General features: G+C 46.5%; 1 protein-coding gene across 6 annotated transcripts; it reads left to right on the top strand.

The window, feature by feature from the left end:
- The first annotated feature begins 54 nt into the window (after positions 1-54).
- On the top strand, positions 55-27,382 carry RRP1B (ribosomal RNA processing 1B). Of its 6 annotated transcripts, XR_015548703.1 has the most exons (18): positions 56-230; positions 7,749-7,831; positions 9,450-9,507; positions 10,723-10,808; positions 11,184-11,245; positions 11,624-11,753; positions 12,602-12,666; positions 13,141-13,322; positions 15,095-15,189; positions 15,797-15,894; positions 17,102-17,121; positions 17,962-18,093; positions 18,994-19,700; positions 19,945-20,019; positions 21,514-21,666; positions 23,201-23,264; positions 24,188-26,806; positions 26,981-27,382. XR_015548703.1 is itself a non-coding variant. In XM_087418015.1 (17 exons), exons 1-17 carry the CDS (start codon positions 101-103, stop codon positions 24,379-24,381), a joined length of 2,331 nt encoding a protein of 776 aa, XP_087274141.1. In that variant the 5' UTR covers positions 56-100; the 3' UTR covers positions 24,382-27,382. The 6 variants fall into 6 exon arrangements, 5 of the variants coding, with proteins under 5 accessions (XP_087274143.1, XP_087274141.1, XP_087274139.1 ...); XM_087418015.1 differs by having other exon boundaries at positions 19,948-20,019; positions 24,188-27,382; XM_087418013.1 differs by having other exon boundaries at positions 24,188-27,382.
- The last annotated feature ends 261 nt before the right edge of the window (positions 27,383-27,643 follow it).

The raw sequence follows: 27,643 nt of genomic DNA, 5'->3' as shown, positions 1-27,643 counted from the left end.
GCGCAGTCGCGGCCCGGACGGCACGGCGGCTGGGGTTCGGCGGCGGCGGCGGGAGGCGGAGGCGCGGCGGGCTGCGGCCGGGGATGCTCCAGCGCACGCGATGGCCCCCGCCATGCAGCCGGCCGAGATCCAGTTCGCTCAGCGGCTGGCGTCCCACGAAAAGGGCATCAGGGACCGGGCGGTGAAGAAGCTGCGCCAGTACCTCAGCGTGAAGACGCAGAGGGAGACAGGTGGGCGCCCGGCGGTTAGCCGCGCCAAATGGCGGCCGGGCCGGAGCCGGGGCCGGGGGGAGCCGCCGGCGGAGCAGGGAGAGCGTCGGGCACCGGCTCGCACGCCTGCCGTTCGCCCCGGTGTGTCCGCACCGTGGGCACCGCTGCCTGCTGGGTCTAGTCCGGTCTTACGGTCGAGGGGCTGCGGCCGCAGGGGTCAGGTAGCCTGCTGAAAGACACAGCGAGGGGGGAACCCGAGAATAGACCCAGTCTGCCCGGCCCCGAGCCTGCGCCTTGAATCGCTAGACTCAGCCTGATTTTTTCTGGTGTGCTCTTCATTGATTCGCGCCTTCATGTGACCGACGCCTTTAGATGCTGGGGTTCCAGGAGAGCAGACAGCATCCCTACCCTCGAGGAACTTCTGCTAGTAAAGCTAGGGGGCGTAGATAACTAAAATCGAGCTCGTGTGAGTGCAGGGGCGGAAATGGAAATCAGGGCAGGAGGGAGCTCCGCTGCATAGGCAGTTCCAGGAGAGCCTCTCCGGGGTGGTGGTCAGCAGATCTGAACAGAGGCAGGAGGGAAGAGCGGAGCATGCCCTAGGAATGGCTGGAAGAACAGTGAGTCAGGGAGGGCGATGGTGCTTTGACATGGAGTTGGAAAAGTAGGCAGTGGCCAGGTCACACCGAGCTTTGTAGTTTGCGTTTTTAGTTCAGTGGGGTGCCTTGAAGGATTTCATTTACCTGATCCAAAATACATTCTGTAAACCCTTGGGTGAGCACATGAGGTATGAACTGCACTGTGGATAGAGGTTTTACGTTGCGCTAGGAAAAAGTTTGATTCACTTACTGCTAACAGGAATACATTTAGAGTATACTTGAAAAAATAGATATTATCTCCTTGTTTTACTTATGAAGCGAAATCACGAAAGACTACCCAGGAAAAAGAAAATGCAATTTTATGCGAAGTCTGCTAGAAAGAGGAATGAAGACCAGAATTCTTGACTTCAGTTCTATTAGGAATCTCCTTGAGAGATTTAGTTTACTTTGATGGTTTCAGGTATCACATATATGCTGAAGGTTCCTAAACCTAAATTTCTAGCCCAGATCTTTGCTACTTTCAGCTCAGCTATTCCCTACTAACCTGACATCTCCACCTGGATGTCCCACAGGCACCTCAGATGCAGAATGCCCAAAAGTGACTCATTTTCTTCACCCCAAAACCTATTCTCTTCTGCTGCTGCCCTACCACCTGTGCTCTCTTATGTTGGTTGCTAGTTCCCACCATCCGCTCAGACTCTAGCTGGACACAGTATTGTCCTGGACTCTGCTCTCGCTCATCCTCTCCTCCTGCTCCACGTCCAGCATCCCTTGGTCCTACCTCTTTTGTCTCCTGAATTACTCTGTCCTGACCAAAGGCTCTCTTTATCTCATCTAGACTCCTGCACTTTCCTGCTTCCCCACTGATCTCCTTACCTCCATTTGTCCCCCCTTGAACTTGTCCTCCACAAGCAAGCCAAGAGTCTTCTTCCTAAAACACCACCTTCCTGGAATCCCAGGCCTGCAGATCATGATCTGTCTTCCTTTTCTCTTTCCACCTCAGCGCCTATGTGACTGCTTCTCGCTCCATCAACAGGAAGCCGCTCTTGGTTCCTGGTGTACAGTACACCATTTCTCACCTCTCTGCCTTTGCTTCTCTTCACTCCAAAAAGATTCCCACCCTTGATCCACTCCCAGCATTCAGTTCAGTATCGCTTCCTCCAAAATGCCTTCCCTATCATCTCACCCCCACTCCTCTAGGATTCTGAAAGATACAGTATGTCTCTATTGTAGCACTTAGCTACATTGATTCTTAATTATGTGTTAATGTGTCATTCTTCCCCCAAAACACTGTAAGCTTCCGTCTGTTTTCTTAGCTGAAAGTGGGAGCATATCCAGGCATACGAGGGCCTGACTGTATACAAGAGCAGAAGAAAGACCAGATGCAGTACATATGGGGCTGAGACAGCCAGACAGGCCTGTTGCTCAAACCCCTTTGCAGAGCAAGCCCAGGATATGAAATGTATGTTGAGGCGACGCGGGAGCGTGAGGCCAGTGTGCTTACACCAATGCCCCAGAGTCCTGCCTGGTTAGCGCCCGTCACACCTAGAGTTACTTGTCTTGTAACTCTTGTTCACCACTAGATCCACATTGCACAGAATATAGTGGGCCTTCAAAAAAGGATCTGCAAAGTGAGTGTTATAGACGGTGGTGGTGGGACAGATGAACAAGGTCTCTGCCACAGCTGTGCTCTGTCAAATTAGAAACACGAGTTTGGAAATAACTTGGCCTGACATTTGAATCTCATTGATAGGCTGAAATTTTTTTGCATCTTGTCTAGGCATAGTAAAGGCAATCTGAAATTTTACTTACTGATACATGTAGTCGTCCATCGTAGGTAGCTTTGTGATTTTGAAAACAAATTGGAGATCTTCGTAGTGCTTAAAGCAGCTCAGTGTTGCTCTGGCGCTTTAAGTGCTCGTGTGGGGCCTCCACGGTCATAGAATGGTCACTGTGCGTGGTTTTACTCATTAGGGCTCATTGGTCCCTGTTTATTCATGCATTCATGTCTTTGGCAGTGAAAACACAGAGAAAAATCCCTGCCTGTTTGAGCAATTCTGCAACTTTAAACATTTAACATCTACTAGAATTGGGATATACGTTAAAGTCAACCTGTGACAGTTTCATTGGCATTCTTGCTTTCTTTTGGGGGCACGTGAAATAGTACATCTTACAGTTGGTGGTGTCTTAGATTCAGTGCCAGTAATAGGGGAAATAAGTGTTTTTCTTACAATAGGATTAGAGGTCTCTCGACCCAGTAGTTAGAGCTAAGAGCTGTGTGTGTTTTGACACTGGTGTGAGCTGGCGCGTGCTCCTTCACCCCCACCTACAATGGCTCCTGTGCTCCTTTCGTGATGAAAGTAGCTGTTGGGTTTTCTTGTCTCACGGCTTATGGGTGTTTACTGTATCCACGTCTGACTTGCATGCTCACCTCGTTTGTTTTGAAATAACTAAACATGTATTGTCGTCGGAAACTTAGTTGTATTAAGTTTAAGAAACTCAACCCCAAGAAGGAAAGACAGATCAAGAAGCAGTTGTGCGATGAAACTGCTTCAGATACGTACTTCACCTTCAGTTTTGAAAGAAATTAAATTGTGAGAGTTTCTCTGTTTTGTTTTAAATCCTTCAAAAATTGGTACCTTGTTTTAACCAGCTATTCCTGGGTGAAAACAGGTGATTTTTATGCATATATTGAAAACAGATGTTTTAAAAGGGAAACGAGCTTCAGTAGCCTATGGGTAGAGAACATGAGACAGTCATAATAATAGCCACCAACTAAATGGCTTTGGTCTTACAAGTGCCTCTCATACATGTCTTTTTTTTTTTTTTTAAAGATTTTATTTATTTATTTTTTCCCCGCAAAGCCCCAGTAGATAGTTGTATGTCATAGCTGCACATCCTTCTAGTTGCTGTATGTGGGACTCGGCCTCAGCATGGCAGGAGAAGCAGTGCCTCGGTGCGCGCCGGGGATCCGAACCCGGGCCACCAGCAGCGGAGCGCGTGCACTTAACCGCCAAGCCGCGGGCCGGCCCTCATACATGTCTTAATTTTGATCCTAACCATAAACCTTACATATATTATAGGAAACTGAGGGTCAAAGGGGTAGTTGCTGTTTTCTAATACTGCACAGCAAGTGAGTAGCAGGCTGGGGCCTAACAAAGGGTTTGCTTCCACTCTGCTTGTGCCTCGCATAGAGTGAAGCAGTCAGAATGTGTTTTCACGTCCAGCTCCCTTTCCTGCCCACTGTCTGGGACCTACTGTCACCCTGTTGCTTTGTCGAAATCTATTGTTTTCCATTACAAAAGCTTGTGTAGCGCATTATATTGTACCTCTGCCTATTACAGCTGTGGATTATCCAGAGATATTTGAGTATATCAAATTATCACATAGAGTTGGCTTGACATACTGGTACACTTAGAAGAACCATCTAGAGATAAATATACACCATGCTTTTTTTTTTTTTTTTTTTTTTGGTGAGGAAGATTAGCCCTGAGCTAACATCCAATGCCAATCCTCCCCTTTTTGCTAAGGAAGGTTGGCCCTGGGCTAACATCCATGCTCATCTTCCTCAACTTTATATGGGACACTGCCACAGCATGGCTTGACAAGCGGTGCATCGGTCCGCGCCTGGGATCCGAACCTGTGAACCCTGGGCCACCAAAAATTAAGTCTACGCAGCACGCGAACTTAACCACTACGCCACCAGGCTGGCCACACACCCTGCTATTTTTAAGTGAAAAAGGCCAGATACAGACATACGGAATACAGGTTACACACACAACTATGCATTTCTGTATTACATTTAAGTGTTATGTAAATGCATTGGAAAGATGCACATCAGGCAGATAACAGTGGTCCTTCTGGGGAGGGGACTGGGAATCAGGAGGCAGTGAACAAGACACTTGATTGTATGACTTTTGATGTAGTATATGAATTTTTTGCAATAAAAATGTATTTTCATTGGTTAGGACTCTTTCAGTTGCAACTTGAAAGAACATCCAAGCCACACTAGTTTTAAGGGGAAAAACCGAAGCACAGCTTCATGCAGGAGCACAACCAATGACACCAGGACCCTGTTTTTCTCCATAGCAAACTCTGCTACCCCAGATTGGTTCCATTCTCAGACAGACTCCCCCGCATGTTGCAAGGTGTCTGGCTGTGTCTTTTCTTCAGGTGTACTGGGACCAGAGACTTTCCTAAGGCCTGAGCAGGAGGATCTCTGTCTGCAGCGAGCTTGTTGCTCCTTCTTGCACCAGCCCTGTGGCCAAGGGAATTTGTGCTGATTGGGCCTCAACCCAGCTTGTGGCCTCTCCTCCATGCGGGGTGAGCCCCACCCAGACCACTGCCTCCCTCCACAGGCCCTGCCTTGAAGGTAGACAGCCCTGGAGGGGATAACCTTATACTAGCTGCTTGGCAAAAACAAAGAATGCCCAGTGCAGACCCTCATGCAGGACCAGTGTCATTTAAATCCCATTTGCTTTTAAGTTCATCATGTTCATGCTTTGCTAGTTTCCTTGTGAAGAGTTTTCTAAACAACAAAAAGAGGAAAGAAAACAGTGCATGATAACACTTTGGTAATCTCATGCAGTTTTTTTTTTCTTCTTTTTATTAAGGAATATTTCAAATATATAAAAAATGTACTCATTACTCTGCTTCCGCATGTACGTACCTGGCTAGTTTGTCTAATCTGCCCACTTGCTCCTTCCCACTAAATTCTTTGGAAGCAGATCCCGGACATCTCATTTCATCTCCAGATACGTTGGTCTTTATCTCTAAAAGATAAGGACTCTTTAGCATAACTACAGTACCATTATTTTTTTTTCCCCCCAAAGCCCCAGTAGATAGTTGTATGTCATAGTTGTACATGCTTCTAGTTGCTGTATATGGGACACGGCCTCAGCATGGCCAGAGAAGCGGTGCGTTGGTGCGCGCCCGGGATCCGAACCCGGGCCACCAGCAGCAGAGCGCGCGCACTTAACTGCTAAGCCACAGGGCCGGCCCTGCAGTACCATTATCACACTTTTTAAAAAAAAAAAAAATTCCTTAATATGAAATATCCAATCTGTTGAGTTTTTCCTGTCTTCCCATAAATTTTTTTAATGACAAGTCAGAATCCAAACAAAACCGACCCATCACATCTGGTTGATACGTCTGCTAAGACTCTTAATTTCTAACTGTTCTTATCCACCTTTTCTTTTTCCTTGCAGTTTATTTGTTGGAGGAAGTGGGTCATTCGGAGTTTTGCTTACTGCATCCCATGGTCTCATTTGACGTGTTCTTCTGTCCTCTGTATTTCCTGCAAACAAGTGTTAATAGTTAGATTGGATGCGATATAGGTTAGCTTTTTGTTTTCATACGAATATTTAGCAGGTGGTGCTGTGTTGTTCCTATTATGTCACATCCAGCACCTAAGGAGTAGTTGTCTGTCTTTTTGAGTTAAGATGGATCAGTGGGTTTGGGTGTTGTTGGTCTGATGTATCCATTTTCAAGTTGCTCAGTATTTTTTCATCTAATGTTTTAGCAGCCATTGATGATCCTTACCCAGATGCGCCAATTCATTAGGTATATATATAGTGTTAACATGACTGAGTATAAGCACAGGTCACTGGGGCAAAGAAAGTTACTACGATTATGACTGCAGTTGGCTCAGCTCTGGTGGAATTTATTACTCACACCATAGTTGTGTTCTCAATAGGATGATCCCCAGGTGTGGTTTATTCATAACGAGAGGGGAGGAAAACCAGTTGGCATGTCATTTGCCCAACCCCTAAAGGAAATGCACTTTCATAAACTAATTTTACTATAGTTTCTTATATATTTGGATTTAAGTGAGAAGCTATCAAAAAGAATCAAAAGACAATGTAATCGTTGATATAAGAAAGATCTTTAGTAACTTGGAAATCAATACGTATAAAGGTATAAAGCTCACTCTGAATCCACTAAATAAACCTCAGTCCATCAAAAAGGACCTGTGTATCACTGTCTAATGATCTTCTGGAGTATTGAGACCACATTGATTCCAAATGTATACTTGTTTACATTCACCTAGTTTATCCTACTTTGCTGCTCCTGAAGATTTTTCCTAGTGCCTCTTAGTGAGATATTAATAAGGACCATTTGTAACCTGCATCAAGACTTGAGGATTCTGTTTGTTCTCCATAGGCTTAGAAACTCTGAGAGTATACACTTACCTGATTTTGTGATTCCTTATGTCACTCAGCAATTATTCCAGGGCGCCTGGTCAACCCAGGAGATAGAAGGCTGTATGTGACTTGTGGCTTGGTCGTAGATAGTACAGAAAGAAGTAGAGGGCTTGAATAATGAGTCAGAACAAGGGTAACCAAGGTGATGCCACTTAAAATAAAACTAAAATTGCCCAGTAAATAAACCCTAATCAGGTGGGACGGAGGGAGGGAGATCAGGATATAGCCCAGTGTGACCTAATAGCAGGGTCCTTGAAAGGGTCATCTTTGCAAAGATATCCCAACGCCTTGTCAGTTTCTCTCGGGCCAGTTGTATGGGACTTGAGCAAATCCTGCATCTTTTGTAGGATTTGAAATTTTACTTTGCAAGACCAATGAAAGTGTTGGTGTGCAGGGTGAAATGCTAGTTTTAAGTAGAGAGGGACACTAAGGAGGAACTCGTTGAATAAATGACCACTTCGTTAGTTAATTTTTTGTTGTAATGACATTTGCTTCTTTACATTACTCAGATAACAGGGACGTGCCACCACTACCACCCTGCCCCATAGCTGATAAAACTGCATAATTTATATGTGTTTCTTTTGTAACAACAAGAAAATGTGTGCTTCAAATAAAAAAAGACATTTGGAGATGAAAGAATGAAAACGCATGTGGTATTACTTTCACTGCTTATGTGGCAGTGCTAAACTTTAAGAAAGGAAAGATGAGAACTAAGATTTTTGTGCTGTTTTGTCCTCTAGGAGGTTTCAGTCAAGAAGAACTTCTAAAAATATGGAAAGGGCTCTTCTATTGCATGTGGGTGCAGGACGAACCCCTTCTGCAGGTAACACACAGTTCCCTTTGTCATACTACTGGATTTTTGGCCCAGAGGGATAAAAGAGACTTGCTCATTTTATGCTGTGTCAGTCCCCTAATGTCCCTAACAAACTGAAAATCATGGCTTCAAGGATTCACTTTCTCACTTCTCGTCCATATGGAAAGGGATGCAGTGTCCAAGCATTGAGGTTAGTTATCTTTTCAACTACACATAAATTAAAGATTTATTTCATAGGTTTCATGGTAGAATTTACATTACTTATTTTAAAGTTTCTGTTTCATCTTCTTTTATCATTTGTGGTCAAAAATGTCGTGGCACTAGTCTAAGATCCTGTGAGCCACCCAGGCTCCCTGCCCACCTCTGCCATAGTTAAGTGAGTGCCTGAGACTGGCAGCCACCTTGCTGGGGTCAGGGTCTTCATAGGGCAGGCAGCAGCTCCACATGTGATGTCCCCACCCTTAAAGTCGGTGGGGACTCAGCACAGATGTATGTGCTGCATCTGGACCCCTGTCTACTGAGCATACTGGGCCTCACCACCAAAGCTATTTAAGAAAAATGATTTCACTGTTTAAAGAGCTTTGTTCTGATGTGTAAAAGCAGGTCTGCCTTTGTAGAACGAGAGGGGCGAGCCTTGAAATGCCGTTTGAAACCCTCTGACGTATAAGACGTCATGGGTAGATTTTACTTGTCTGGGTTTGAATGTGCAACTTTGCCACTTCCCCCAAGCCATATAATAACTTGCTTGATTTATTGCTTTTATTCCACTAACCATATTTTGAGTAGGATAGCAAGGCAAAATATTTTTAAATTACATTCAAAAGTAACAACCAACAGCTTTAGTGGAGGAAGAAAACAGATGAACAGGAACATCATTGTCAAGTCTGGGAGTTCGTCTAAAATGGGTAAGGAAAACTGGAGCCCCAGCGAAGTGTAGTGGTGCCCACAAGGATGGTTCTTTTCTTAGGTAGCTCACAAACAGAATTCTTTTGTTGGCACTCCGCAAGGCAGGTTTCTTCATTGACCCAGACCACCAAATTCTCCCCACAAATGAGTTTGCTGCATCTTAGCAGGGCGAGGTCTTCGGATGGCACTTTTGCCCAGGTCAGAGCGTAGAAGGGGCCGCTAACCTCTGCTTCCCAGTGCCCTGCCGTTGCAGCCTGTCTCAGCAAGCCAAGGAGAGGATGTTCTAGTTCCACGCACTGAGCCTCGTGGAGTGAGGGTCCTATGTCTAACCGCCAGCAATTTCTCCCTGCTGGCATCTGTTTCCCTTATTTGGAGGATTAGAATAGAATCTCAATTTAAGTTATATATTTTTAAGGCCAGAAATTGACAGCTAATTTATTTCTTCTGTAGGTCATTTGAACTGATAACCAGACTTACTTTTCTAAACATGCAGCTTAAACAATTCTCAGAGGCATATAAAGTTGGCACAGTACTCCATTGAAATTGGGAATTTCACGTTTGATAAAATTCAAATGTTGATGTACAAAATCTTAGTGGAAGTGACATTGAAAACAAGAGATACAGAGCCCCGAGCAGATGGGCAGAGGTGCAGGCCGTGATGCTGTCATCTCAGTGTTACCACGTAATAACCCCGATGTTTTTCCTAACCCCACCTTTGCAGGAGGAGCTAGCGAACACTATTTCCCAACTCATCCATGTTGTTAACAACTCAGAGGCTCGTAAGTCCCAATATTTTCATGACTTTCAAAACTTCTTGTTCATCGACTTTGGTAACTTGCCTGGGAAATCTACTCAGTATTGTTTCTTCTCCTTCCTTTAAAATTTCAGTTTTCCAGTAGGCTAGTTCAACATGAACCTGGGGCTACTGATGTATAGATTTCAGGCAACAAACCGTTCCTGTGGAAAAAACTATGATAAACTTAGGTACTGACTCTGTAAGAGGGTTAAAAAGGTGTCTTGTGGAATATCACATTTGACATCTCAAAAATTTCAAAAAAATGTTTTAAGAAATAACAATCCTCCAGAATCTCCAAATTCTGAAGTTACTTGAACACTCTTAGAGGCTGTTCATGCATAGGCCAGTGTTTGCAGAAACCTCTGGATGCCTCCTCAAGACTAGAGCCATTTAAGGTCATCACTGGTAATAAACTATAAAGTAACCCCTCTTTAACTAAAAGAATAAAAAAAGGGAGAAATTAATTATTTTTGAGACATTCAGGCTTTGATTACTTACCAAGGAAGAAAAGGCACAATGTTTGTTCTGCGTAGCACTCCTTAGAACAAAACCATCCTAATGGCCCCAGTAACCTCAGTGGTCTCTGAATTTTAGCAGTATCCCAGCTGACTTGTAATGAACAAAATTCTACACATGGAAATAGTGAGGATTTTCATATATCAAGAAAGAATTGTGCAAAAAGAAGTAAAGAAAAAAAAATTCAACGAACAAATTATTTTTGGATGAAAGTGTTAGTTTCGTGGCTCAGAAGAGAAAAATAAAATGTTTTATTATAGCTTACCAAGCTGACACTAAACACAAAACAAAAAGCTGAGTTTCTACATGGATCATCCAAGTGTTATCAAACTGAATGGCTTTGGATTGATTGTTAGGGAAAGGGGTGGAAATGGCCGGTAGACGTGGCTCAGAAAATCTTTTGATTTTAATAGAAACGTGGCTTTGCAGTGGAAAAAGAAAAATGCTCCAGAGAACATTCTAGTTGAACACTAAGATATTACTAGCCTTCCTGTTATTATAATATGCTTTTACTTAAATGTAAAATAAATTATTGAGCATATTTAATTATTGACCAAATTTTCTAGCTGCCCAAGAATTCTTGAGAAGTAAATAATAAACAATTCTAGTCTGTTTCTCTTCTTTGCGTTCTTGCTGTATGTTAACCCGAAAACCAAGCATTCAAAGCCTTTTGTTCCTGCAGAACATCTCTTCATTCAGACCTTCTGGCAAACCGTGAATCGAGAGTGGAAGGGGATAGACACGCTGCACCTGGACAAGTACTACATGGTAAGATCGGGGCGCCTTCATCCCAGTTTTCTTCAGAAGCTCGTGTGAAGAAAAAAGAAGGTTCCGTAGCTTACAAACAGTGAGAAGGTTTATTTGTGGAGAAGTTCCAGGCTTGGCATGAGGAGAGGCAGCATGCTCGTCAGACAGCATTTGAATAGGGACTCGAAGGCGTCTGTTTTGTCTCTTTCAGCTGTTGGGGATGAGTTTGGGGATCTTCAGTTAACATTTTTTGATCTAGAAGTTAAGTATGACAATCGCAGATATTTTTTCACTCTTGGGATCCACACTACACCAGTTTCATTGGTGTCCTCATTCTGCTAAGCTGATCAAGATTTCTTTCTTGCCCTTTTGTTAATGAAAGTTGTCTGTCTTTAGCTGATCCGTCTGGTCCTGAGGCAGTCCTTTGAAGTTCTGAAGCGAAATGGCTGGGAAGAAAGGTTGGTAACTATTTGAGGTAGCATTCAGTGGCCTTAACGCTTTTAAGATAATTGTGTTTTTTCAAGCCTTTCAATTAATCAGCAACTATGAATTACCTGATCTGTGCCTTCCACTCTGTTCAGTACTATGAAGAGCAAAACATCCTTACACGTAAAGAACTTAAAATCCAGGAGAGGGTTGTAAAGAGCTGAGCGCACGTCACAGTTAGCAATTTATGCTGATTTCAGTGATTGCTTTTTTTCTTTGTGAAACTTCTTCTGCCTTGTGTTACTTATTATGCAGTGTAGCACAAGACTGAATGTCACTGTTTTCTCTTGGAAAAGAGAGAAATGTTGGCGTGCTGTAGTTAATAGAACCCTGTGTGTTGTTTTCTTCAGCCGAATCAAGCTTTTTCTAGATGTCTTCATGAAGGAAATCCTGCATCCTGAGAGTCAGTCTCCTAATGGAGTGAAATTCCACTTCATCGATATTTATCTGGATGAACTGTCCAAAGTGGGGGGGAAAGAGGTAAGAAGCAGTCAGGCATCCTGCCAGCAGCGTAACGAGACCACAGCTAACCTGCATAGGGCTTTGGCTCTTCTTCAGATGTTCCTGTAAGCTGGAATGAAATGTTGTTTGTTGGCACTCCTTGTTACCAGCGACGACAGCAGCATGAATTGGTTCAAACTGTCTTTTGGCGGTCCTTCCCCATCTAGGAATGTGTCCTAAGCAGAAGGGGACATGTGTACAGAGATTCTGCACTGAAGGTGTACATGGCAGTCTTACTTATAAAACGGACTTGAAAGCAACCTACACAGTCCAATAAAGAAATCGATAACATGGGGAAATGCTCATCATATGGGTTTTTAAAAAGCAGTAGGAAGAAAAGGCAGTAGACAAAGGCAGCTTTGTCTTTTTTAAAGTCATATATGAATAGACAAAAGGCTGGAAAGGAAACACATTTTTTACATGCAAGTGATTATCCGAATTTGGGAGTATGAGTAATTTTTACTTTTTTCTTTCACAAATGTTCTATGGTGAATGTGGTGTTTTTTTAGTGAAAAGAGAGTATCCATATAGAACTCCTCCGTAAAGGAGGGACTGTGTGCGCTGGGAAAGTAGAACAGCGCTGGTTGGATTGGATAGTTTTCTATCTATCCAATCAAAGCTGGAGGATGGCCGTGACCTTGAGCCTGGCTCCAGGCGTCTGGGTGATCCATGCAGAGTGCATTCGGGGCATTGTGAGACAAGTGTTGCTCAGTCTGACTCAACCTATGTGGAAAATGCAAATGGGTCCTTTTTTCAAGGACGCATCAGAAAGAGAACAATCTCTTCTTTTTCCTCATTTTTTTTCCCGTTTTATTCCTAAATTACAGCTTTTGGCAGATCAGAATCTCAAGTTTATTGATCCATTCTGCAAAATTGCTGCCAAGACTAAGGAGTAAGTGATTCACGTTTGTTTTTACTGCTTCAATTGGAACTTCATCCTGGGGGGGTCGTGAAGCATGATGCAGGGTGCCCAGGACGGTGATCCAAAGCTGAGAGCAGCCGATTCTTAATCCCCATTAGCAAGACGTTTGGAGCTTTGAGTGATAATTGGGCTCCTCCAGCTTTGTGATTTGACCCCAGTCAGTTCAGGGATTGTGCCCTCCCACACCCGGAGTTCCGTCTGCTGTTGGTCCCCCTGCTTCCGTCACATAGCACCGAGCTGGCTCCTGACAGCCGCAGGTGATTAGCACGGCAGTGTAGTTAGGGTACAAATGCTTGCTGGCCAGGTGATGGTCGCAGCAGGGACCAGGTGGGCTGAAACTGGATGTGCAGTGATTCTCTCCTCCTCATCCCCACACACCTGTAAGTGACGGAGTCCCGGCTGTTTGTTTTAATCACGCTCTCTCTGCTGTGCTTCCACCCTCAGCCATACACTGGTACAGACTATAGCTAGGGGTGTTTTTGAAGTCATTGTAGATCAGTCTCCTTTTGTACCTGAAGAGACAGCAGAGGAACAGAAAACTAAAGTGAGTGACAGTGACCTCTCTGAGGGCGACGTATCTGAAAATGAGATGACATGGAGAAAAACAAACAGTAAGAGGAAGACAGGTAAGAGGAGTTCCTTGAATAGTCTTTTTTTTAGGTAAAGTCCTCATCTACAAACACTTTTTAATACGTTGTTGGAATCTCACTGACTGCAACCTAGAATTCATCCAAGACAGCTCTGCCTCAGACTCCCCCGAGTCAGGGAAGCACAGGAGTGTTAAAGCACCGTGCCGTCCAGGGTCCTCTGCGTCAATGCACTGCCTTACACCCGCTTCCGTAGCTCCCAGGACTTTCTCCAAGGGTTTATCATTGTCGTTGCTGTTGCTTTGGGTTTTGTTTGTTTTTGTTGGTTTGGGTGTTTTGATGTATTGAAACATCCTAATGTGGACTCGGATCTGTAAGAAGGTTCTCGATGGGAGACATCGTTTGCAGTTACATTGCGAATGCACACTTGTTTCTCCAGCTCTCCTTTCTGACCTCCGAGTCCTTTCGGGGTTCTTTCTCTTTGGGGGTTTAAACACCCACTGTGGGCTGCCGTCATTCTTACTGTCACCCTTATATACCCGTGCAATTGTGTGTAGAGCGTGCATTTCAAGCTGCAGGCCCATCAGAACTCTCACAGTGGTTTACTGCATCTCAGGGCGCAGGACTGAGTAAATGGTCAGGGTATACCCATGCTTTTAAAATGTTACATAGCTATTAAAAGCAAAGTTTTCAAAAACTACTGATCAGAAGACATTTAATTTAAAAATTCTTCTAAAGCAGGACATAAAACTGTGAAGGAGCCTGATTAGTTTCAAACATTTATATGCACCTTTAAAAACCTGGAAGGATATACACCAAAATGTTAATAGCCCTAGGGGGCAGAATTATGGGTGATTACTGTTTTCTTTGTACTTTTGTCTGTTTTTCTAAATTTTCTACAATGATCATATATTATTTTTTAGTTAGAAAACAAAAGTTTTTAAAAAGAAAAGAAGAAACATTTTAGTTGTGAATTTGATGTGGCTAATAGAGTTAACTAAATGACCTTGATCAAATTTTGTGTAGTCATGAGAACTGTCTCTGGATCCCTCCTGCTCACCGTGTTTCTGTCCTCACCACGTTTCTGTGTAAACTAGAGAATTCTCACTCTCTTTCATGAGCACTTCCAAAAATTCCCTCCTAGTTTATTTGTCAAATGCTTATCACAAGCACCAGCACAGTGTCAGACCCTGTTTTGTCCTCTCTGGGCTGTGCCCTGAGGCCACACCACTAATGAGCTTACAGGATTCCAAAAATGGTACACGTTTGAAAAGTTGTGAGATTTCATTGGTAATTTTTATCTGCTTCTTCATGGGATTTAACGCTCTTTGAATTATTCTTTAAATGCTCAAAGTTGTGTAAGTATCGACTTGCATTTCCCGAGGCGACCCCATGAAAAGTGAGTGTGCTGCCGCATACATGTTTACCACGGCCCAGCTGCTCTGAACCAAGGGCCAGACTCCTGAGTCCACTGTCCTCCTACTTGCCTGAGCCCCTCCCGCAGAAGCTCCTGTCCACTGCCGCTGCAGTCTGGACGGGAAGACCGTGTGCGCTCCAGAACACTGACTGCCGCGGAGCTCGTGTCTGTGATGTCATTAAAATGCAAAATGTGTGGCTTCACCCAGGCTTTTTTACGTCCATGGGCTGAAAAACCACAGCATCTTTGGGAAATTATAAATGTATTTGCAAGAGCTTTTCTCTGTAAAGAAATTTTCTTTTTTACTGAGAGACCCCTAATGAGGTGATGGCTCCTGTGGAAGCAGTCATTGCTGTGTATTTGAAGAATTTTGTCTCTGGATGTGTTTTGATAGCCCTGGGCAGGTATCACTCCAGAAAAGATGGAGTCGGTGATGACAGTGAAAGAGGCGGGGGCGGAAGCTTGGAGGACGCTGGGCCGCTTCTCCAGGTTGGTAGCCGTTGTTGCTTTTTATGGAATATAGATTTACTGTGGAGTGGTCGGGCTGATTGGGAATTAGGGTCAGAGCTAATTAAACTCTCAGGCCTAATGTATCAAGTCCTTTTTAATCCCTTCAGTCACTAATGTCACCCTCCTCCTAATGAGCTTACTGGAGACAAATTTAAATACGAAGGGATTTTGACAGGTGTCAGTCTTCACTTTGGCTTGAGTTGCTAAGATCTGTTCCCTACAACAAGGCCAGCTTGATGGTGCTTTTCAAATAAAGTAAGTTTACTATGTTACCAAGTGCAAATTGATGTGTAGATTAGATTTACAAAGAAACACGCCCAGGTCAATTTCATGTGGTGTATTTTACCACAATTTTTTTTAAAGGAAGAATTACACCCCGCTTTTCCCAAGAAGAAATAGAACGAATTTTTGGAAGACGTTGCTTAAGCTTTTGGTTACCACGTCCTAGTACGTGCTTGTTGAGACAGGCTGTTGCTGAGTGCTCCCAGATGCACGCTACGGGGAGTCTGTTATAGTAGATGGGAATTCCCAGGTCTGGCAGTGGTGTTTGGCTGTGGGTTTATGTTTAGTGTTTCTTCTCACACAGTTTGACTATAAGGCTGTTGCTGACCGACTCCTGGAAATAACCAACAGGAAAAACATCCCTCCCTTCAACAGGAAACGTCTCTCCAGACTAATCAAAAAGTAAGCAACTGGGTGAGAGGGCTTCGCTTGATTTTCATCATTCGTGCTCAATCCAGCCCTGTCTTTTGTCTCGTGGTGTAGACGAACTGTCACTATGCTTACCTTTTTTCTTCTTTTTTTGATCCTGCCATGTTTTTATTCATAGCAATGTGGTATAAACTGCAAGGTTTCATGAAAACAGCCGCCCCTTGCCCCTCAAGTTCCGTCCTTCAAATGCAGCCATTCTCATCTCTTTCATCAATTCAGCCCTTCTCATCAACAGCTAAAAGAGATGAGAACGGCTGCATTTGAAGAATAGCTGTTCCCTAGTGCTGTAAAAGAAGTCTATCAGTGATATCTAAAATTAAGAGATCAAGAAATTGCAATGTAAATATACTTCTTCCAAGTTATCTATGACTCCGTTATCTGTGACGTGCTGTTGAGATAGGCAGGAGTTTAGTTATCTGCCCCTCCCTCACTCCCAGTATTGTTATGCTGGAAGTGTAGTCATCCGCATCACTATGCCTGTACCAGTCATTCCTGCAGAGCCCGTGGCTTACTGATGGATGACAAATGACAACTAAGTTTGATCACACTCTCCATGAGCAGACACTGTTCTGAGCACCTTACATAAATTATTTCATGCTGAGAGAAGCCCTATAAGATGGCTTCTGTAATATCCCCATTTTACAGATGGGTTAACTGGAGCATGGGGTAACTGGCTTGCCCAAGGTCGCAGCTGCCAGCTGGCAGAGTTGGCCTCAGAACTGCCACTCCCCCAGTGCTCCCGGAGTCCACGTGCCCCCCCATAGCACACGGCACTCCACGCTTCCTTGTTCTAATGCACCAAAACTGTGGAGAGCAAAACACTGCTTGGCATTTCTCTACTTGATAAACAAAGAGGAGGACTGCATAGAAGCAGAGATCTAAGCTGTTTCAGCCTGAAGAAACCAAGAAAGAAGAAGAAAAGTTTAATTTCTTCGGTTTTATTTGGATGTGCCAAGACAGAATCTTGAGATCGCCATGTCCTTGATGATGCTGCTGATAACTGAGGGCAGTGTTGTCCTTCGTTTCTGGCCTTTGCATCCCACCACCTCTTTAGCCTCGCCTTCTAGGGGAAAAAGAAAGTGAATTAACAAATATCACTTACATTTGAGTTTAGTGCGTGTGTTTATAGAAGACAGAAAGAAGGAGTTTCTTTATGAACTTATGTTGTTTTCTTTTTCAGATTTCAAGGTCTCTCTGAAGGTGAGGAAACTCAGAGGATTAGAATTGATGATGATCTGACATGAGTGTGGATCCCACCAAGAGCGTTTACGCCAAATATTGAAAACCAGGATTGAAATCATAAAAAATAGTAGCCTTTACCTGTGAAAGGTCGTCAATTACACTGCTCGCTGCTCAGCTGAGCAGAAGCCCTTGAAAGAACCCTAGTGTGGGGCCTTTTCCAGCACCCCCACTTTCCCATCCCAGCGACCAAAGCAGAGCCCGATGGGAGGCTCCCTGTCAGTGTCAGGGCAAAGGGTGTACCGTTGCAGGGGGTGAGGGGGGGACAGTGTTTATTGTTGTCTTAACAAGATGAATTTCTGCTGGTCTGGATCCTTTATGAAGAAGAAAAGTTTGATCTCTCAGAGTCCCTTTCGTTTGCTGTTCTGGTCAGGTGTCCCCTGGGGAAAAGCTACAGTGTGTCAGCTTGGGTACCTTTGAGCAACGCACTGGTTCTCCTGCCCCTGCTCCTCATACGCCCCAGGTGCTCGGAATGGGGAAAGCACCACAGACTAGTTGGAAGGTGGAGACAGCGTGGCTGAGCCCCCGGGGTTGAGCTGTAGAGGGTGTCACTCAGGGTTTGTGATCCCTTACCTCACCAAAGTCAAGAAATCCACAAAGATTTTTAAGTCTGCAATTCCTGTGTCAGTAGCTTTGGGGTTTGGGTTGGAGTAGTCGTGAGGAACAGTGATGAATGAGAACAGAAATCGGGGTTAAAAGTCTACCTGCGGGAGGCAGGAGGCCGGGGGCATGGCTCTTAGGCCCCTGGGGCAGAGTTGTAAGGGTCTCAGAAAGCTGAGCAGATGTGGCTTTGGTGTCCAGCAGGCAGTATACCTCACCTTAGTTTTGCCGAGGACATTTCCACTGATGAAGATCACCAGACCCTCAGTCAAGGAAGGCATAAGAAAAAAGGAAGTACGCTTTTAGAGAAAACCAGCATGGAGAAAGAGAAAGGTGAGCCACAAGCCTGAAGTCAGCAAGGGTTGGAAGGAAGGGGCACAAGCAGCCCTCGGGGAGCAGCAGGCATCATTGCAGTTGTGGGAAACTGAGCCAGTGTCTCCATAAATCATTACAGAGCAAAATCTTGAGCTTTCAGTGGCTGAAGAGTAAAGGTCCTTTCTGAGAGTTTTGTTGTTTTTTTGTGGAACCACATTCCACCTCCCTAAACTAAAGTGTTTTTTTTTTTTTTTTACATTGTCTTTTTTTTTTGTTTATTGCAGTAACATTGGTTTATAACATTGTATAAATTTCAGGTGTACATCATTATACTTCTATTTCTGCATAGATTACATCATGTTCACCACCCAAATACTAATTACAACCCATCACCACACACATGTGCGGAATTAATCCTTTCGCCCTCCCCCCTCCCCCCTTCCCCTCTGGTAACCACCAATCCAATCTCTGTTTCTATGTGTTTGTTTATTGTTGTTATTATCTACTACTTAATGAGGGAAATCATACGTAAACTAAAGTGTTGGTTGACCCCCAGTGCCATCTGGGGGAGGTGGAGGATGCTAGGCAGGCTCTGCTCTTTGGAGCATTTGTTTTGTTACCACCCTGGATCTTTTTGCCTTTTGCCTTGAAAATTAATAGGAATCTGAATATTATTTTAGTTCTGTTTATATCAAAATAAGCATTAGGAAGGTTTCTTATCACAGCTGAGAAAGGGAAGAAATGGGACTGGATGAGAAAACTAGTGGAGTTAAAGCGCATCGAGGAGGACCAAGGCCTTTCTGGTGGAAAGTGTGGGGAAGTTCAGTCTGCCCCTTGCGCTGCCCAAGAATCCCCAGCAAGACCTTGCTGTCACCTCGGCATTGGGGTGCCTGTTGATTGGTTTATGTGTCTTCCTAGGAAACAGATTCTTTCCTGCTGAGGAAGAGAAGGGTGAAGGCAGTGTTAAGAAGAAAAAAAGGAAAAAGAAGAAGAAGAACCACCTCCAGCCTGCACATTTAGGGTCAGAGGGTGAAGCCATGTCCCCAGAACAGAATGGGGACAGTGGGCCAGAGGCAGGTCCTAGAAGAGCCCAGAAAGCCAGTGTGGTTGAGCTGGGGGCAGCAGCTGTGCCCAGTCCCCCGGAGCAGGGCGGCTCAGAGCATCCCCTGACGCACAGTAGGAGGAAACGGCCGAGGAAGAGGAGTCCAGGGGTTCAGAGAGACAGCTCAGAGTCAGCGGTGTCACCTCTGGAGGATGTGTCTCAAAGTGGCCCCTGCAGTGGTCGTGCTCAGGGACCTGTCCCCCGAGCCTCCCCAGTCCTGAAGAAGAAGCGGAAGCTTGGCGCTCTCCCAGTCAATGGCAGTGGCCCGCCTGCGATGGCCTGGCCCCCGCCCCAGAAGGAGGGCCCTCCAGTGGGCCCAGCGGATGGAGGGGCTTGTCCAGCAGCCCTGCCCCAGGGCAGGAGACTGAAGAAGAAGAAGGGGGAGCCCAGCAGCCTTCACACTTGTGACCCATGCAGTCAGAAAACCGCCATCTTGAAAAAGAGGAAGAAAATGAAAGAGATGTCCAGCTTGGTGGGACACAGTGGAGTGTTGGAATCCGAAGTCAAGCTCATCCGGGCTCTGGTAAGGCAGCTGGGCCCAAGGCAGGGGTGGCTGAGGTTCCCATGCAGAAGTATCAGGGGCTCCCTGCCTCCTCGGGCCCCAATTTATGGGGGCAAGGGGACGGGTCCGACCTCTGGACTAAAGAGCAGTCATGGTTTATAACACCCTTTACCAATGAGTAGATAAACAAGTGACTCGTCTCGGTGGCCAAGACAGTCACTGACGACCTCCTCCTCCCCGCCTCCATCCCCACTGCCACCCCCAGCAGGGCCTGCATCAAGCTGGAAGAATTGTCCTCGTGGCAAGGCAGGCACTGGTGCCCTGCAGTGTGAACAGGCAGGTGTGTGTCTCCCTCAAATGCTGGTCTCATTTTTCTCCAACTCATGGCCAATGCTGGGCCCCTTTGGCAAAAGAGGAAGCCCAGCATTTTCTTGTCTTGCTTTTAATGCAAAGACTTCCTTTCCATTTGGATCCCTAGAGCCAGATATAAATGAGGAAACAGGCTCTGGATCTGCTTTTCACACCCTGTGTCTATCCCAGTGGTTGGCAAACGTAGTTTCATTGGCACAGGGCCACGCCCATTCCTGTACGTACTAGCCACTATCCATGGCTGCTTTCACTCCTCATTGCCAGAGTTGAGTGGTTGTGACAGAGACCTTATGGCCCAAGATGCCGAAAATACTCCTGGCCCTTTCCAGAACAAGTGTGCTGACCCGTCCAGTACTTGTGTTGGCACGTACTGCTTTGCAGTGGTTATGACGTTGAGGCCTTTGTTTAGGGGAACTTGTGTAGACTTGGTTAAATGCTGGTGGCAGGTCTAACAGTGGTCACTATAAAGTGTCAGCTCGGAAAGCAGAACACTCAGCTGGACTTCGGGAAGTCTGCTCAATCCCAGACCTTCTCTGACCAGCTGTGTCACCTGTAGAACCTACCCTTGGCTCTGCAGCCTCTGCCCTCACTCACTGTTCCTGTGATGCTCGCTCTTCACCAGGAATATCAGAGAAATCTTCGTGTCTCAATTCTCAGGCCCCTTGCAACCTCTTGGAGAGGAAGAGAACAGTTACTAAATAAGTCACAGGGTCGAGGGAGGTTTTTCCTCCCAGAAGGGGCAATGTGCCTCATAGGTCTCTGCCAGTGGGGGAAGGCACAGAGAGAGGGCTCCTGGGTCTGCCCCTCACCATGGCACCGTGGGTCCTGCTAAGGGAACACCAAGAACTTGCCAAAACCACCAGTGTGACATCGGCAGCATGGAGTTTCCCAGGTCCCTGGGGTCCAGAACTAGAGCAGGGTCTTTGCTGTGGGTGGTCGTCAGTCATGAAACACCTGGTGGACATTCTTTACCTGCCTGTGATGGACCACAGAACCTAACCAGGACATCACGCTCACTCTTTCACAGCAAACTTGTGATGGTCAGTGATGTCTTTGATCAGAAGTGAGAAAATGCATTATTATTTAATAGATGGTCTTTGAAAGGCAGAAATCTTCAAAACATGGGGCCCGAGTTTGAAGATGAATAAAAAAGGGTTGTTGTGGCTGAAGAGGTAGGAAACCTCGGGCCCTGCTGGCGTGGTGCCACGGTAGAGAAGTGGTGGTTTGTGCATGAAGTCTGCACTCTACTAAGTAAACGAGGTGTTTGCAAACCTGGGACAGGAAACGGGGGTGTGGGGTGTCTGAGCTGGTAAATGGGCTCGCCTGAGACGCTCTGCGTCCTGTGGGCACCCCCACCTGATTTTGTCTGCACCCCCGTCCTACTTTAGCTTCCTGTGTGTGTGGGTGTGGCACAGGTGGCTCTGGGTGTGACCTTTCCCTCTTCTCTTGCCCCTCGCTCACATAGGGCTCACCTGGAGCTTTCAGCCCTTCAAAGAAGAAGCAGCTGAGGACAGAGAACAACTTTGTGAAGTTTGACACCCCCTTCTTACCAAAGCCCCTGTTCTTCAGGAAAGCTAAGAGCAGCACTGCCGCCTCCTCTCCGAACCCTGCCGTGCAGGTACTCACACTCCAGCCACACTGGGCCCTCCCTCTACTCCCCGTCCCCATGGCAGCGCAGCGCATTCCTGCCTAAAGGGCACAGAAAGGGCCCCACTGCTGCCCTCCTGACCCCGGCTGTGCTCTCTGCAGGCTGCTTGGCCTCTGCTTCTGTCCACAGCGTCCAGGTTCCTGTTCAAGGAGACCAGGTCTGCTGTTCAGGCTGTGCTGGGGTTCCAGGGGCCTGAGTTGGCTCTGGGGCTGTAGTCTCAGCCCTGATAGCATGTGCTTGTTTCTGGGTAGTCAAGGACTGACCTAGGGATCATCACGGTCAGGGCCTGCCCCCAAGGGATTAGTGAGGGGGAATTTCAGCTGCAGTTCATGATGCACATTCGTGGGAATTGGTGAGATCTCTTAGAGGAAAGGGTAGTGGGAGGGGGAAGGAAGGAAGCCCTGAAGAGCCCTGGGTTTATAAATCAAATGGAGAAGGAGGGGCCCTGCCAAAGACACAGGGGCATCAGGGTGGTCATGGTGGCGGTGGGGTGTGGGCGATCACTGTTCCTGGGAGGCTGGCCGGGGGTGGGGGTTCATGAAGGAAAGGCTTGGGTCTGCCAAATGCCCGTGGAAGGTGGAGCATGTTGCAGACCAAGGCAGATGAGGAGGCACATCTGGGTTTGCCTCCAGGAGGTAGATGTCTGGGTGGAGCTGTGTGGGGCAGAGGCCTGCTGCGGAGACCCACAAGCAGGTGGACGTTTTGAGAGAGAAGTCAGTGCCATTTATATAGCCTTGAACCAGCAGGATGACCACTGTCTGTGTTAATGTTTATACATAAGATATCTTAGAGATGTTGGCTAAATGACTCAGGGCTCATAGAAGCCAAATTCCTCTCATAAAATGTTTACAGTGTTAAAGCAAAAACGATATGAGGCAGAATTGTGAGATTCACACAGAAATGTGGGATTGCAGGGAGGAGTTTGAGAAAGTGCTTCGTAATGCAGAATGGGTCCACTTGTAGGAATTTTCAAATAGGAAACAACGTTAATTTTGATAAATTGTTAGAATATCCAAATCAATTTGGAGTCCTCGTGCACAAAAAGTTGGGAAATGCGTACCCATCGCCCATTGAAGTTAGATTCCATTACAGGTGTGGTCTAATCAATTTCATTTACAAGTTAAAACTTCAGAATTCTGGGACAAAATGAGTGAGAGTTCCTCATGATTTTTCAGTGGTAAGCTTTTTCTTATTACTTAGGAGGTTTCAAACATGATAATTTCACTCTGCTTTCTTCCCCGGGACACAAGCACGTGGCCAGCGATAAGGCTGCACACTGCCCGCCGTGAAGGCACTGCACAGAGGCCGCGGGCCCAGGAGTGTGCAGGCGGGCCGGACTGAGGCCAGGGAGGCGGATGCTGCGGCACGGGGGCCTTTGCGCCATGGGCTCCCCCGTGGGCTAGTGGGCACCTGTGGGTTCTCAAGGACGTCTCAGTCAGACGGGGAGACAAAGCACCTCAGCCACTGTTGTTTTACTCCTTGTGTTACTGTTCTCCTTCTGCAGCTAAACAAGATGCCCTCCAGCTCCAAGAAGGTAACCTTCGGGTTGAACAGAAACATGACTGCAGGTGAGTGCGGGGTTTGCTTTCATTCCACAAAGGCCGTCGGGGTCCGCCCTCTGGGGAAGGAGGGCCTTGACCCATTCCTGAGTCAGAAGTCAGGGGGTGACTTTCTGGGGACCTCTGAAAGGAGGTTGCCTGGTAGAAGACGGTGTGCAAAGCCATCTTCCCAAGCCTGCCTTCCTAGAAGACTTGAAGCCGACTCGGCCTGAGATCTAATGGTCTGTCGGCTGCAGCTGCTTCTGCTAAAATTCAGAACCACCCCCAAGAGGAGAGGGACATTCTCTCGCCTTACTGCTTTTAATATTGGTGCGATCCATTTGTTTTGTTTTTCCAAAGGAAACCAAACTCTTAAGTATATAATGAGTTTAAGACCTGACTCTTTTTGGGGACCACAAGTAAACGTGTGTGGGTGTGGGCACACATGTGCAGACGCATGCAGGGAGAGGAGAGATGGTCTGGGGAGGACCTGAGAAGCTCACGCAACTCCCTCCTGAGGCCTCTTCGTTAGAGCTAGAGACAGTGGGAGGAACAAGTCTGTCTGGAAGGAAAAGCTCCTCCTCTTTATACCTCGGATTCATCCCAGACCCAGACTCGGGGTTCACTGATTCTCCGTGTTCCACAAACACCCCCCGGCTCCCAAGGTTCCTCCTTTCAGGACCTGACCCACCTGGCACTCCCTCAGAGCCTGTCCAGGTGGCCCTCGGGGCATTTTCCTTGGAAGAGGAAATTGATTCGTGTGCAGTAGCCTCCCCAGTGACTTCCATTTCCTCAGAAGACCCTCAGGGCCCGCTGTCTACAGGCCTTCCTGGGAGTGGGCGTCGCGGCTCCCTTGGAGCCTGCCAGGAGCATGAGCTGTGACACCATCTGGGCGGGTGGGCAGGACAGAGAAATCGTCCCTGTTAACGTGTCCTTCCTTTCATCTGGGGCAGAGTTCAAGAAGACAGACAAGAGTATCCTGGTCAGTCCCACAGGCCCCTCCCGAGTGGCCTTCAACCCTGAGCAGAGGCCCCTCCACGGAGTGCTGAAGACCCCCACGAGCTCGCCCGCCAGCGCCCCACTGGGGACCAGGAAGCTGCTGACTGCCACGCCAAAGAGAAGGCCGACAGCTATGGACTTCTTCTAGGGTAGTGACAGAATCCTTTTAAAGACTGCTTTTGTACAGAATATTCTATAAATTATAACTTTAAAAAGGTGGGGCCTTTTTTATTGTTTTATAAATTCCCATAAATTGTATGTACAAGATTCTGAGTATGAGCTGCGACACTGCTGCTGCTCCGTCCTTCCGTTGGGGGCTGTGGGCATCTTGGTTGAAGCTTTTGCTACAAACAGTGTTTGTGCCTGAGCTCTCCAGGTTTCACATTTGATTCCCCCTGGTGGGACCTGAGACCTGTGTGAGCTGAGAGCACACTGCCCATCACTCTGGATCACTGATGGCGGCAGCACAGTCAGAGCTGGGAGTTGGCTCCTCGCCAGCCATTCAGTACCCAGAACTTCGGTACTCCTTAATGTGTGTGCCATGCTAGGCTGGTTTTCTGGTTGTTTTCAGTCCAAGGGTCTATCTTTTTCTTTTAAAAAGCATGTGGGGGGGCCGGCCCCGTGGCTTAGCGGTTAAGTGTGTGCACTCCGCTGCTGGCGGCCCGGGTTCGGATCCCAGGCGTGCACCGACACTCCGCTTGCCAGCCCATGCTGTGGTGGCGTCCCATATAAAGTAGAGGAAGATGGGCACGGATATTAGCCCAGGGCCAATCTTCCTCAGCAAAAAGAGGAGGATTGGCATGGATGTTAGCTCAGAGCTGATCTTCCTCACAAAAAAAAAGAAAAAAAAAAGCATGTGGGGCTTCATTCCCATGTTCTGTGGGTGTTTGGCATTTGTGATAGGGATGTTTCCTGTAACCAAATCAGCAATATGGTAGTTTTTCTACGTGTACGCAGCTGGGGGTGAACCTGCGGATGGGGGCTGGGAGAAGGGCCTCTGCCATGTGGGCATCTCCCTTGCCTTTGCCTTGTTTCCTTCCCCGTTTTCCTACCTCTCAGGCCAGCCCAAAGTGTCCTCACTGGGGAGAGCCAGCGCCCTCCTTGGCTCTCACCCAGGACTCTGGCCCCGAGCACCAAGCACACTCCTTCCAGGTCATTGTGCTCTGGATGCTCTTTACAGATAGATGTTTGAGCCAGCCACCTAAATGGCTGGTGTCTCCAAAAGCAGCTTTCCCAATTTAGATTAAAACTCGTGTCTTCAGAAGCGTGGCAACAGTGTCTGGCAACCCGAGTTCTGCTGGAAGGCAGAATAAGCAGTCTTTAAGTATTATTTGTGCATATTTATTTGTTCATAGCTATCTTTTATCTGAAATATTGAAGCTTGCACTTACAGATTTTTATAAAGTTCTAATTTCAATTAATTACAAACTGGGGGTGGAAGGCGCTGAGACTTTAGTTGGAGAAACAGCAGTGCAGCTTAGAGCAGTACTTGCTGGACGATGATCTTGTTTTGGGAAGCTGCGTCTGTCCCTTGAGCCTGAGTGATGGAGAAGATGCAGATTCAGAAATCGAGTCAAGTGGTCACCTCAGGAAAGCCAGTGGGGCCCCTGGCTCTTTCTGGAGTTTATACAACAGCAGATTACAGACCTAAAGAAGGGGTACGTAATTTGGGGGTACGTAGTTTTGGCTCACGGGTGCTCAGTGCATCCCCGGCCTGCACTCTGCTCAGGGGACCCCGGGCCTTCCGGGAGTGAACGCTGCCTCCCCTTTCAGTCCAATTTCTCAGCAAAACCCAGGCAAGCCCACTTCGCTGCTCCCCAGCAGAGGACCCCAGGGTCCCCTCGGTGGTCCCGGCCTCAGCTTCAGATGACAGGGAGGCCCCCTGGGATTGTAGGGCTGCCTTGCCTTGACTGGTTTCCTTGAGCACGTAATTGGGGTGGGGCTTCATCTGCAGATACTGTGATTGACTGACTGGGGTGTCAGGTGGGCCGACTTGCTGGTGGAGGCCCTGGTGAGAAGGAAGTGTGGACTTTGTTCTGTCGCTCTGTAAGACAGTTTTGTCATCAGTAGGCCATGAAAAAAGAAACCGTTAAGATTGTGCTGTTCAGTAGTCGTTGTCATGAGAAGTCTTACATGCACGATAACCTCGTGGTGGTGCTTGCATGGTTTAGTGTGTGCATTTGACATAGTACTTTAAGTCACATCCAAGACCAAAACTGATAGTGTGGAAAGATTAGAGTACAATATTTTTTAATTTTTGTTTAAAAAAAAAAAAAGTTTCATTTCCTTGGTCAAATTATTTTTCTAACAATTTTTATTTTAGCTTTACAGATGCGTCGTATAGCCAACTGGGCCGTATAATCCAATGATGTTAAGATGTCTTAGCACGACATTCAAGGGCAAAATGGCACATTTGTTCCCCAAATGAGTGCAGAGCAGTACATCCTCTGTCCATTCCTCGGCACAGTGGGCTGTCCTAAATGCACCTCCTGTGACGTCATGCCTGTGGCCTCGGGTCCAGGAGAGACAATGTGTCTTGGATTCAGTCTGTCCTAACTTACTCCATTTTGTGGGTAAGTTCAATAGGTTTACTGTGACTTATTTTTAATGCCTAAATTTTGGCAACAAAAGAAAAGAAAAACAATTTTTTAAATTTCTCATGGCATATACACACAACAAGAATGTGTCACATAAAGAAAATGTATTTAGAATACCAATTTTCTATTTGATGCATGTTATTTTCCTAGGTAAAACTGCCAAGAGGACTTGGAAGACCAAAAAAGGAAATAATTTAAATTAATGCCGATGATCTTACAGTATTTTGTAAAACGGTCATCTACCTGCCTACCCCACAGGTCTGGTCAATTTTGTACAATTTGCTATCACACTTTACAAATCTATTATTCTTTCTAACTTTTACTGAACTGAAAGCACAGAGACGACTATAAAGAAAATCTGGAAGTGGTTGTTAGTGTTGGAAAGAATATAAAAATTGAATCCGTCTTTTGATTTGTGTGTGTGTTTTCTCTGCATTCACCTGACCGCCGGCAAGGGCTGTTTGTTCACAGACGCTTTGTATCAGTGTCTGCAGGGTTCGTCAATACTGGTCAGAGCCAAGGCCAATAAAATAACCTGTCTTAGCCCTCAGAGTTGTGTTGGTATCAACCATCTGTGTGCATAGAAATACGCCTCTTTGGGAACTGTTACAGCGCAGCAGGGGTGGGAGATGTTGGCGTCACTTGTAATTGAGAACAAGGCTCTTCAGGCACCTGTCTTCTCTGGTGCATCCACTGCCCAGAGCCAGCCAGGGGGGTCGTTTCGGGAGTCTCCTCTGGATGGTGGGAGCAGCCCGTGACTGTTCGCAGAAATGCTCGCTGCCAGGCCTGCAGCGTTCGCTCCCCGGCCTCAGC

This window comes from Ceratotherium simum, chromosome 27 (genome assembly GCF_057802395.1).
Source record: "Ceratotherium simum simum isolate JZ-2026a chromosome 27, ASM5780239v1, whole genome shotgun sequence".
NCBI lineage: Eukaryota > Metazoa > Chordata > Mammalia > Perissodactyla > Rhinocerotidae > Ceratotherium > Ceratotherium simum.
The sequence above is the reverse complement of the archived record's forward strand: the minus strand, read 5'-3'. Positions and strand labels throughout refer to the sequence as shown.

What these genes read in the sequence shown, in the direction of transcription:
- RRP1B (XM_087418013.1), top strand. Translation starts at nt 101, where the DNA reads ATGGCCCCCGCCATGCAGCCGGCCGAGATCCAGTTCGCTCAGCGGCTG. An exon ending in CGAAATGGCTGGGAAGAAAG is followed by an intron (nt 11,246 to 11,623) that starts GTTGGTAACTAT and finishes TGTTTTCTTCAG; the next exon opens with CCGAATCAAGCTTTTTCTAG. An exon ending in ATTGCTGCCAAGACTAAGGA is followed by an intron (nt 12,667 to 13,140) that starts GTAAGTGATTCA and finishes TTCCACCCTCAG; the next exon opens with CCATACACTGGTACAGACTA.